At 42.7% G+C, this 12,710-nt stretch overlaps 1 protein-coding gene across 4 annotated transcripts in view; it reads right to left on the bottom strand.

Annotated features, from left to right (window-relative positions):
* Positions 1–12,710, bottom strand: part of SGPL1 (sphingosine-1-phosphate lyase 1) — a 58,989-nt gene that overhangs the window by 28,364 nt on the left and 17,915 nt on the right. For 3 of the 4 annotated variants that reach the window (XM_030335586.1, XM_030335587.1, XM_032595281.1), the window contains exon 3: positions 5,144–5,309. In XM_030335586.1, the coding sequence (XP_030191446.1) occupies positions 5,144–5,309 (166 nt within the window). Of the gene's footprint in view, positions 1–5,143; positions 5,310–12,710 lie in introns of those variants that run through there. The other variant, XM_030335588.1, reaches the window with a different exon arrangement.

Here is a 12,710-nt window from a genome sequence, read left to right on the forward strand (position 1 = left end):
GTGTCCAACTTTGGCTCAGGGCATGATCTCACGTTTCATGAGTTCGAGCCCCACATCGGGCTCTGTGCTGACAGCTCAGAGCCTGGAGCCTGCTTCAGATTCTGGGTCTCCCTCTCTCTCTGCCCCTCCCCTGCTCACACTCTGCCTCTGTCTCTCTCTCTCTCTCTCTCTCAAAAATAAACATTAAAAAATAAATAAATACACTGAAGCCTCAATTTTCTTAGCCCTAGACACCCAGGACTCTATGCACAGCAGGAATTCTCAGTTATCCCAAATGAGTCTATAAGGAACCTAGACCTAGCTTCTGTGCAGGCAGGAAATGAATATGAACTGCTACATTTCTAGATGTGGGCATTCCAACTTCCCCGGCCAGTGGAACTCTCTCTGACAAGCATAGACTACATCTGTGCCTTCTGTTAGCACTGATGACAGGACACCTTGCATCTTTACTAGTTGTTTTGCTTGGGTTGCAGGCCTGTCTTTCCACCTTGCCCTCTGTGGCCCAGCACTGGAGCCAATACTCTGTCAATGCCTGGAGCAAAGCAGGTAACTGAGTCTGAGACTGAATAAGAAGACAAAGGGATTGAAATCACTTGTTTGTAGTTGCTATTTTGTTTACACTTTGGAAGACAGTAAAACCTTGGATTCCAAGTAACTTGTTCTGCGAGCAAGACGTTCCACAAGACGAGCAAACATTTCTAATCAATTTTAACTTGATAAACAAGCGATGTCTTGCAATACGAGCAGTACATGACGCCCAATGTCACATGATCGCAACTGAACCAATGGTTCTTTCCTCTCTCTTTCTCTCTCTGCAGGATTGTGGGTAATCATCTCCCATGCTCGGATGCACGGTCTCAGGCCGCAGTGTTTGGCAGAAATCGGTGATTTTTCAGACCATTCAAAGGTGCCCACAACTGGCACTAGTGTATTTTTTGTCACTTCAAAGCATCTATGGACGGCCCTTTGCTTTTCCCTCCAAGAGTGAGCTTAGGAATGCTCTGCTTTATTCTAGGTCATTGGATAGGTTCCTTGTTAAAATTGCACAAAAAGAAAGATTCCATTGAGTCAACAGATAGCAGTGATTCTGTTAGTGATAGTGAAAGCTGTCCTACACAATAACCCTCCTCTCTCTTGTCTCCCGCACACCAGTCACGAAGGTTTTCTAACGTGCAGGCTGCTTATTTTTCTATTTTGTATTATATTACAGTACTATACTCATTTTTATATGAATATTTTTGGATTGTGGAACAAATCATCTGAGCTTCCATTATTTCTTATGGGGAAATTCACTTTGATATACAAGTGCTTTGGATTACAAGCATGCTTCTGGAACAAATTATGCTCGCACACCAAGGTTTTACTGTACTTCCTTCCACTCTTAAGTTCTACACACTGAAGTACACAGCTGTGATCCTAGAGCATGTACAATGCCGTGCCTTCTTTTCGATTACAGAATTTTCTACGTGAAGAACGCTTCCTAAACATAGTTTTAAATACTACCATAACAGCCCATCAAATGCATGTAATTTAGCGTTGGACGTTTAAGCTGCTTGTTATTTGATATTTCTAACTGTATTAAAGCTGTAAAAATTCAGAACAATTCCCTTATTTAACAGATGAAATAAATAACTAATGGGGCAGAAAGAGGTCTAAAACTCAGCAAAAAGGAGTCCCTTGAGAAGTACAGTAATGTGGCTGGGTTGGGGAGGACAGAGTCAACTCTGCGTGCGATTTAACAGTACAGGTAGGAAGAACAGAAATGTAAGATCGGAGATGGAGAAATTAGAAATGAAAAGATCATGTGGTCATGACCCGAAAAGATAATCTCAAAAGTAAAAGTCCCCAGAGGTACATAAAGAAAAGTAATTATAGTGTTTTAAGGTAATAAAATAGTAAGTGCCAACGCAAGGACAACAACGTATAGCTCCTTGCAGCTTACAGATTCCTTTCAAATTATGCCTCTCGATACTCATATTACCCTATGACTAAGTAAGGCGGGTAGTACTTCTGCCCATTTTACTGTGAGGAAACAGCCTGAGAGAGCTTATGGGTGTTAGTTAAGGTGCCAAGGCTAGAAACTGGGAGTGTTATGACCTCCTCCCACCACATAACTCTGATTCCTATTCGTGAACTATGGACAACCCCACAGTTAAATCAACATCAAGTTATAGCGATATGAGCTGATAATCACAGAGCAGAATTAGGGAAGAGATAACACCGTAGAGGGCTGCTGACCCCTGCCCACACTCCTACCCCCATCTTCCTACAGCCTCCTGTTCTTATCTGTAGCAGCGTCCATCCTGTGTTGCAGAATTATCCTCTCCTCTCAGAAGTGTATTCAGAGTTTGAAGATCAGCAGAATTTATCACTAGTCCAGACTTTAGACTCCTCTGGGGCAATATGCTAAAAATAACTCGACTGTTCAGTGGTAAGCACAATTCTCCTACGTGAGCAAGGTACTGAAAAAAACGGCAATTTTATCAAGACTATCTCCAACCTCTAGAGAGAAGACATTTTGATCTGTGTCTAAAATTCAAGTTAGAAGTTACAAAATAAAAAGTGTTGTGTGTGAAACTATATGAAATTGTTGACACTCAAAACTTTTGACCTACAAAAGATATTTTGTATGGTTCAACTGGATTTAAATGTAGAAAAAGACATATGTAAATAGTGGTTAGCTCTAGGTAGTAAGATTTTCATTTTGTTCTTATGGCTTATCGGTATTGCCTACTTTTCTGCAGTGGACATGTACTACTTTCGTAATAAGAAAAACATGTTATTAAAAACGACTTATGGGGTGCCTGAGTGGCTCAGTCGGGTAAGTGTCTGACTTCAGCTCAGGTCACGATCTCATGGTCTGTGAGTTCGAGCCCCACGTCGGGCTCTGTGCTGACAGCTCAGAGCCTGGAGCCTGCTTCCATTGTGTCTCCCTCTCTCTCTCTGCCCCTCCCCCACTCACGCTTGCTCCCTCACTCTCTCTCTCTCTCTGTCAAAAATAAACATTAAAAAAAATTCAAATAAATAAATAAACATTAAAAAATATATAAATAAAGTTAAAAAATGACTTAAGGGGTACCTGGGTATCTTGGTCAGTGGAGCATGTGACTCTTGATCTCAGGGTCGTGAGTTCAAGCCCCACATTGGGCATGGAGCCTACTTAAATTTTTTTAAAAATAAATAATGTGGAGTTGGGCTTACAAAGATTTACATGGCACATACCACAAACACGCCGCTACTAGTAATTTTCTCACAGAGTGCACAGAAGCCAGCATATTCTGTTTGCGACATTAAAGGCAGGTAAGTACCAGGACCTAAGACGGCCATGCTTCTACCACCAGGTAAGCAAAATGCAAGCAGGCACCGTGGCCAGCAGAAGTAAAGCCGGAAGTCAATGCCTGAAGCTCATACTCATCAGAGCAAAGAAATATAAATCTCAAAGAAATATAAATCTCAAGACTTCTAACCTTATGTTGCTTTATACAAATGCACCACCTTAAAAGGAGAAGTACTTAGAGTGGCGGCTGGTACGAGCTGGGGGGGAAATATGCTAATGGGGGCTTATCATTTAATGGGGCCAGGGTTTCAGTTCAGGGTACTGAGAAAGTTTTGGAGATGGATGGTAGGAGCGGTTGCGCCACAAACTGAATGTACTTGAAAATGCACAGAATAGTAAATTTTATGTTACATACATTTTAATCACAATAAAAAAGAAAGAAGGGGAAGTATATTTATTGCTACTCCTTAGAGTCCTCTGCAACAGACTGCTTCACCTGGAAGGACAAGATGGTGGGCACCACTGAACAGAATGCTTCCCTGGACAGGCTAAGCCTGAGCAGAAAGACACAGGGCCTTGTGTCTCTGTGTGTCCCCTTCCAAACCATGGAGCAGATGTGGCAGAAGGGTTAGCCAGTCCCATACAGCAGAGTTTAAGGGAAAATCTTACAAGGACCAGGAGCCGAAACTGAGGGCAGGGTTTTTAAAGCTGGAGTGAACTACATTTGAGACAGGGCATCAACTCTCGTTTCCACTTTAAGCGCAATGTTTACTACGCCATAACCCTTCACTGTTACTAGAACAGCTCAGTGGCTCTCTGCAGGGTAAGCGGGTAAAACAGAATGTGGCTTCTACATTAACTCTCCTGGGGAAAGAAGAGGAAAGCAGAAAAAGTACAGTGAAAGAGCCCCTTGAAACAGATGTTATCAGGGAAGCAAAGGGTCCTGGAAATTTTAAACAAGTGAGAAATGACAAGCAGTCCTCTTCAATGTTACTGGGTTTTTTAATCCCATTAATTCAGGCACCCGCTGCTACGGGTGGGGACGGGGTGCAGAGGAGTGTTACAGAAACACCCACCACTCCTACTTCACTCACCAAGCACAACCTGCAGGAGGAAACAATCCACAAGGAGGGAACGCACAACCAGGTTTGGCAGGGGAGGAAGGGTGGGTGCGACCCTAGGAAGGATGGCGGATCTGCAAACACATCACTTCTCACCTTTCCTGCACTCCCGGAGAAGGGACCTCCTCTTCACTATGTCCCTTAGGCTCCCTGAGTCACTACCCAGGAAGCTCAAAGTGTGCTGTCTGTCCCCTGACATCAGAAGTTCAACTCCAAGAGCACAGGGACCCTGTATAACCTGCGTCGCTATCCCCGGACTCAAGCACGGTGCCTGGCACACAGCAGACATTCAAATGGTCACTGCAACAGTGCTGTCCCAATTTCACACAATCTGTAGTGAAAGGATGGCCTAAAATGAAAGTAATAAATTCCTGCTTGGGGAACTCTGGGCAATACAATTATGTTCCAGGCAAGAAACTAAACATGAGAAAGGCTTAAGCCATACTTTGAGATACCTGTGGATCCTTACAACAACTAATTTCTCAGGACTTTTTATGTAAGCTGCAGATCCAGAAAAATCAACAAAAGTAGTAACAGATACATTCGAGTAGCTAGTATAACTTTATGTAGACAACCTTATTATAATTTTACAGTCAGAAGACAATGCCCCACTTCCTATCTAAACAGATTTTAAAAATCAGAACCAAACCAAAGGCAAGAAATTAGTCCAATCCATCAGCCATGAGTTCTAAAGCTGGTGAAACTCCACGCTACCTTTCCAGACGGGAGGGGGCGGTATACTTACTCTCTGGCTGGAAGACGAAGCCATATACCCAGACTATCAGCAGGGTGCTCACGACACTGCAGGCAATCAGCTGCCAGGGCTCATACTTAGTACAATGTCCATTTACATAATTCTTGGCCTTTGTGGAATATACTTCCAAGATCTCAAGGTAGGGCTCAAAAGCCTTCTAGAAATACAAGGGAAAAAAAAGGAACATTACATTCAGAGAGAGAAGGGACTTCTGTTCTGCGGCCCTCCTTTTTCAAGGGCAAAGCCATTCGTGACCTGGCCCCACCCCGGCAATACTCTTATCATGCTCTACAGTCCTCAAAGCTCTGCTTCCGAGTCAGGTGGACTTTGACAAGGGTTTTGATCTTCTGCCTTGTCTATAAAATAAATGGTTCAGCTGCATCATTTCAGCTCTAAAGCTTCACTACGACTGCAGTGCTCATTGCCCCACTCTCTTGACTCAAACAAATCCGCTGGATACGAAGGGCTCTCTCTTCCTCTCTACTTTATTGGAATCTCTCCCACCTGCTAACGCAGGGGGTGGGCAGACCGTTCTGTAAAAGGCCAGAGAGGAAACAGTTCGGGCGTCACAGGTCAGCCAGTCCTCTGTTACAACTACTCCATTCTGCCGTTGGTAGCACAGACACCACCACGGAGGGCGGGAAATGAGTGACCACGGCTGTTCCGGCAAGAGTTCGTTACAGATGCTAAAACTGGAATTGCATATCCTTTCACAGATCACAAAATATTCTTTTTGTAAAAACAATTCTAAAAATGTAAGATGTCATTCTTAGCTCACGGACTGTACCAAAACAGGTGGCAGGCCTGATTTGGCCCACAGGCCACAGTCTGCCAATCTCTGCTCTCAAGCCCAACTTGACTGCAAAAGTCTCTTTTCATTACTTTTTAAAAAAATTTTTGAAAGGTTTAGTTACTTCGAGAAAGAGATAGAGAAGGGGAGGGTGGGGAGGGAGAATCTCAAGCAGTCTCTGTGCTATCAGCATGGAGCCCAACGTGGGACTCGATCCGACAAACCATGAGATCATGACCTGAGCTGAAATCAAGAGTCAGACATTTAACTGACAGAGCCACCCAGGTGCCCCTTGACTACGAAACTCTTAAATTCTTATCATTATGTGTATCCCTCACAATATCTGGCACAAGCAAGAATAAAGTCCTCTCATCTGGACTCCTGAAAATTTCATGACCCACTCATGAAAATTCATCTCTCCCATTAAATTCTCATCAGGTAGTCACTTGCGGCTCGCTTATCACAATGTGCCCTGCAGTCAGTCTACTCATCTGTTTTTTATCTCCCTGACTATGTGGTTGGGTCCTTGAAGGCTGATCAGATCTTAATCATATTTATAAGCCCCCACAGTGCCCTGTACAAAACAAGTTCATCTGATAGTTTGTTATTCATTCACTTATTCAACATTTGCAAAGGATCATCAGTATTTAAGGCATTAAGCTGAGGAAGCATTATGGTAACCACCACAAGGTCTTGCCCTCACTAAGCTTACAATCTAATGGGAAAGAGGGGTGTGTGTGTGTGTGTGTGTGTGTGTGTGCGTGTGTGTGTGCATATATATGTACACACACGCAAACATACACAGGCTGATGCATACATGAACAAATCATTCAAATTCATTAGGATCAATACTACAGAAAGGATGTAAGTAAAGTGCTAAGAAAGACCACTAAGGAAGGCCTATCGAACTCACCTAAGAGGAGGTGGGGAAAATGTGGTTCAAAGAGTTTAAAAGATCTATCAAAGAAAATTCTCTTGGCAAAAAAGTTAAAAGGAAAAAAAAAAAAAAAAGAAGTCATACCAGGAAGAGAGAGCGACAGCTGCAAAAGCATTAAAAAAAAGTCTAGGGATGGCAAAAAACATTCAGCATGGTCTAAGAGCAGAGATGAGGACAGGGACCCATCTGTCTCAGCATGTCTAGGTCCGCAATACAGAGCAGAGTGCCCAGCACACAGGCCACACCACACAGCACTTGGATAGTGGCTGACCGGGACCAAGTGCATGAGTGAACATGTCAGTTGGAGAATGGAGACTGGGAGAAGTACACTAGGTCCAGATTAGAAAGATTAGAAATGGTCTTAAAAACAAAAGACAAACAAACAAAAAAAACCATGTACAGTGGGAATATAAATTGACAGGCAATTTTTGTAAAGTGATTTGTCACTGCCTATTAACGTTTTAAACATACTTACTTTGACCCAGATACTCCCCTTTTTGATATCTACATATCAAAGAGACAGGTTCAAGGACATTCACTTCAGTATTCTTTATAACAATGTAATTTAATATCCCAAATGTCCATTCATGGAGGAATGTTTAAATAATCTATAATACACACACTTTATGTATTCATACTATGCAGTATTTAAAAAAAGATCTGAATAAACCACATTAAAAATTTTCCAGAACATAATGTTGAGTGTAAAAAAAAAGGCAAATTGTAGAACAGCAGCAAACAAAAGGCATGGGTTGTTAATCAGGAGAGCAATTTTTTTTTTTTTTTAAACAACCTGATGGGAGAAGAGGAGAAGGAAGCCAGAGGTCAGAGACACAAATTTTCGTTAAGAGGAGCTGAAGCAGTCTAGGGGAGAAATAAACTGGGTTTGCAGTCATGACATTGGGGCTAAAAAGCAGCACAGATTTAAAAATGCTTTTTGGAGGTAGTACAAACAGGGTTTTCTAATTTCACAGATACAGGAAGTAGGGCATATAGAAGGAGTGGGAAGAATATAGGTAATTCCAATTTTTCAAGTTCATGTTTGAGAGACTGGGTAAGTGGTGTCACCATTAAACCATGGTAGACTAGAAGAGAAAGGGAAGCTGAAGAAGGTAAAGGAGATTTTGAGATAAAGATAATGATACTAGTTTGAGTTATGCGCCTGTTAGAGATCTACATGCAATGTTCTAGTAGGAGTGTGAAAGCTTAGGAGGAGGACAAGTGCTCGACAAATGTTTACTGAAAACACTTCTATCCTTGGCAATTAGATTTCGGTATAAGGTCATTAACATCAGGCAAGTGCTGGCTTCCCTAGAGGGCTATCCATGGAAACACAGCTTATCTGCAACTCCTTCATAGCTCCTGGCCATTCCCCAGAGCCCACTGTTGCTATCAACAACCTCAATCCTGCACAGCAGTGACCGTGCTGGTCAGGACCTGAGGAGGACCAGAGGACTCTACCATCATCAAAGATGTATCGTGATTTCCATCATCATAAAGAATCTTCTGGTGTTAAGGCTATGATCTAACCAGATGGCTAAATAGTTATATGGGACACCTGGCTGGCTTATGCGGAAGTGCCTGCAACTGTTTTAGGGTCAGGAGTTCAAGCCCCACATTGGGCATGGGTCCTACTCAAAAAATAATAAATAAATAGAGTGATAGATAGTGTGTATGAATGGGATGATGGAAGAAACAATCATGCAGATCAGCTTTTCCTCTGGTGATACTAGTTCCTAATTAACCCAGAAAATAGAGGTTACCCATGTCAAAAGATGCCCGTAGATATTCTCAACTTTTCTTGGCACTGAACAAAGAGTAATATAATTAGCATTAGGGAGAGAGCAAAGAATCAGCAAATGCAAACTATGTCAATTTTTAAAAAGCCTATTAAGATATGAAGGCATTCCTCGCTAATATTTATAAAATTACTTTCAGCAAGAATATATGTTCTTGCCAACTGCTATAAGAAGATAATGGGAGTCCTTAGATTCCAAGTCCTTAAACACATCTCCTTAAGGAGAGATATATTTCTATATTCTCCTACTCCAAAGACAGAATGATACTGTATTTGGATAGGTCCTAGTGAGCTTTTTGAGTAGGCAACTAGTTGGTCGCGGAAATTACATCTCCTCGTCTCGGTCCCAGATCCTTCTAGGTTACTACAAACAACCTAGGCTCAGTCCCCAACGAATAAGCACCTCACAGCACTAATGGCTCACTGCTCTATAGGGCTCTTTGGGCTAAGGTGTGCTAACTCCTTGGAAAAAAGGATGAGGCAGTCCCTTGGGGCCTTGCAAACAGCACAAACCCCAGGCTGGATCCTGATGCAATACTCCAGCCCTAGGGAAGAATACAATCTAAATGCTGAAGGGAACTTTAGAGATAAAGCCTACAATTGCACTTTATAAAACAGAAGCCCCCAAGTGAAACAGCATGCCCAGGCCCATCCAGACAGGCTTGTCAGAACCCAAGCCTCCTGACTCAGTGTTCAGTATTCCTTCAATTCCTCATTCTAAGTGTTCATGGACAGAGGATCTCTTAACACATGACCCTCCAGTGCTATCCCTAGGGTTTCCTTCTCCTAATTTATGTTCTTGGCAGAATCTACCTTGGATGTACTGCACAGATCATAACAAACTAAAATTGTATGCATGGGTCATGACTACAGGTAAACAGGTCTACATAGAAACAGCACAGAAACTTAATACAGTTATAATTACTATTTCCCACCGTGTCTTTTTGCTTACAGAAGTACATTTTTTGTCTATATACACCTGCATATATATTAATGATTACAATACTCAAGCTTTTGTTTATGTCAACTTAACCTACATACTGTCTCTGGAAACACAAGAACTCTGAATGGTCATCCACGAAGGCCACTAGCTTGCTGTGCAACGCCAGGCAAATTATTTCACCAAGCTGTGCCTCTACTCTTTATCTAGAAAAAGGGACACAGAGTAACAGTCACAGAATAAATAAATTGTGTTTGTGTCTATGCGTATCTGTGGGGGCATGTGGGGGGGTGTGGGCATTTATCTCCAACCCCTAAGAGAATGGTGGTTTTGGTAAAAACTCCCCAAGTACGGTACTCCTTCCTTTCCAGTCTGTCATCAAATTGGGAATGTATTCCTCTAGAGGATAAAAACAAGCAGAACACTTTGCCCACCGAATATATGTAAATGGTGACAAAGAATACCGTAAATTTTTGTAAAGCATAATATTACAGAAGAAAAGACAAACCTTCGTGGTAGGAGGATTCAAAATATTAACTCTTTTAAGAAGCTACTGTCAAATAAGGACGAGTAAACTACACAGCCTTTCTCTTCTTACTCATTCCATCTCTAATCAAATGGTTTAGGTTTTAGCTGATGCCTGGAAGACATCGAAATAGTACTCAATCATCCTAATCATTGTTAGACAAAAGGCAGCTGCAAGAATTCATGGGAGCTTGGTGGCGTGCTATTCCCAATCATGTGTGAACTCTTTCAACCCCCAAATCACGTCAAGGGAGCAAGACACTTTCCTAAAAGTAACACAGCAATGGAAGTCTACAAATTCTGAAAATCTGAGACATGTTATTTGTTAGACCATGGGATTTCAAACTTTTCCAATACAGACACACAGAAACCATTTTACAACCATCTACACACATAGCAACAGAAAGATACGGAACCAAAACTAAAGTTTCCAGAATACTGTACCTAACACCTTATTACTTGTGATGCACTTTTTTTTCCTATGTCTACTTTCTTTTTTTTAGATGTTTGACCCATTGAATTGATCCCTCTAAATGGATCCTGACATTCAGGTTTAAAAGCAGTGCCTCAGCGATGGTATTCCCGGCTTCTTTAATTAGAGAAGGCGGTTGTGTAATGCAGTGAAGGCTGTTAACACAGAGGTATTGTGCACGTACAAGGTCTCAGCACTTTTTACACTTATGATTTATTCTCTTCACATTTCTGTGAGGCCAGGATTATAATGTGATGAAACAAGTCAGTCAAAGAGATGCAGAAGTTTCTTCCTTACTGGTACCAGCCCAAGGCGATTCCCAACAACTGCTAACTCTTTCCGTCCCTAAATGACTTCAAGAGCACAAGATTCCACAAGCAAGTTCCCACCGTGGCACTACCCACACCTCTTCCCCCAAAAAACTCCTTCGAGAACTAGCACCGAACTTGATCAACTGCCAATGAGGCAGGGGTATTTTTTCCACGTCGAATTTCTTCATTGCAAATTTATACCAGAAGAAACACTGAATAGGACCAAGAGAGAAAAACCATCTGACAGACGTTTCCAGGCCCACAGCGGACGGTGCTTCCCTCCTCGGAGCTAACACAAATAACAACAATCCTCTCTCCAGCACCTCCCAGGGCGGACTGTCTGTACTCGTTTTATTCACGAGCGATGGCATCTCGGCGGCCCCAGGGCTGCCTCCCACACCCCCACCCGTAAGAGGAGGTCTCTCGGCAGCACATGCCCAGCTACTGAAGCTCCCCGCCACTCGACAATGATTTTCCGAGCACCTACTGTACACGTGGTGCTATTTTATAAGGATCAGAGATCACTTGTTTGCTTCACTTAGAACTTTCTCTCCCCTGCCAAACTCAAAGATTACGTGACCACCTGATCACAGAGGGACTAAAATTGAGAGAAGGCTAGAGGGGCCATGACAAACATGCAGAAGAAAGAGCGAAGCACTCAGGAGCATTAATTTACTTGTAGAGAATACTTAGTAATATTTATGTAACTTAAAGTTTTCAATGGCTTTCATATTATTTTATTCATACTTTATAATCTCACATGGTCCTCAGGTTAAGAATGAACAGTTTCGGGGCTCCTGGGCGGCTCAGTCCGTGAAATGCCCGACTCTTGATTTCGGCCCAGGTCACGATCTCACGGGTCCATGAGACCAAACCCCGCACAGGGCTCTGCGCTGACAGCGTGTAGCCTGCTTGGGATTCTCTCTCTCCCTGCCCCTCCCCAACTCACACGTGTGTGTGTGTGTGTGTGTGTGTGTGTGTGTGTGTGAGTGCATGCTTTCTCACTCTCTCAAAAATAAACATTCAAAAAAATAATAAATGTAAAGTAAATAAAATAGCAATAAAAACTTTAAAAACAATAGAATAAACAGTTTCACTTCCTAGGTGGTGCAAAGTGAAATCAGAAAGGTTAAGTTTGCTCTACAGCAAAGTATTCAGTAGCAGAGTCAGAACTAAAACACAGGACTTCACGAGCAGAGTTGAATTCCAAGATGTCTGGAACCATCTCTCAGGGCTCCACAATATTACACACATCTAAACGTTTACTGGAGGAGTCGGACCTAAAAGAAGAGAACTCAAGAAAACCAAATGCTGTGAGGCCCAGCAGAGGAAGCAACAAGTTATTCCAACATAGGTTCCCCTTCCTGCCCCTCCCACCTCAAAGAAAAGCAGGTTAAAGATCAAAGAAAAACATTCCCACTGTCAGGCTGACGGACTCTACTAATAATTTCCGAACTGCCACAGCGACACAGATTCCTTGCCAAAGAAAATGTGGCAACCGTGTTCAGTTGATTATTACCCAGCACAGAGTCGGCTAAGGTTTTCTGGTCAAAATCAAAGCGCCCGGGAGCTAGTTTCCCCAGCTTCCTTTGGCTCCAGTAACACCCTGCGCCACTCGAAATGCTCGCTTGTGCAAATGAGGGCTGCTGGCCACACGCAGACCTGAGTCCAAGCGTGAGTCCATCTCTCATGGGAGGAGAAAGGAGAAACTCACAACAGTGACGCCTCACGGTATCACCGTGGAGTCACTGTGAAATAGGGATTCTGGGAAAGCCACTTTTCTGC

Source organism: Lynx canadensis, chromosome D2 (genome assembly GCF_007474595.2).
Source record: "Lynx canadensis isolate LIC74 chromosome D2, mLynCan4.pri.v2, whole genome shotgun sequence".
Classification (NCBI taxonomy): domain Eukaryota; kingdom Metazoa; phylum Chordata; class Mammalia; order Carnivora; family Felidae; genus Lynx; species Lynx canadensis.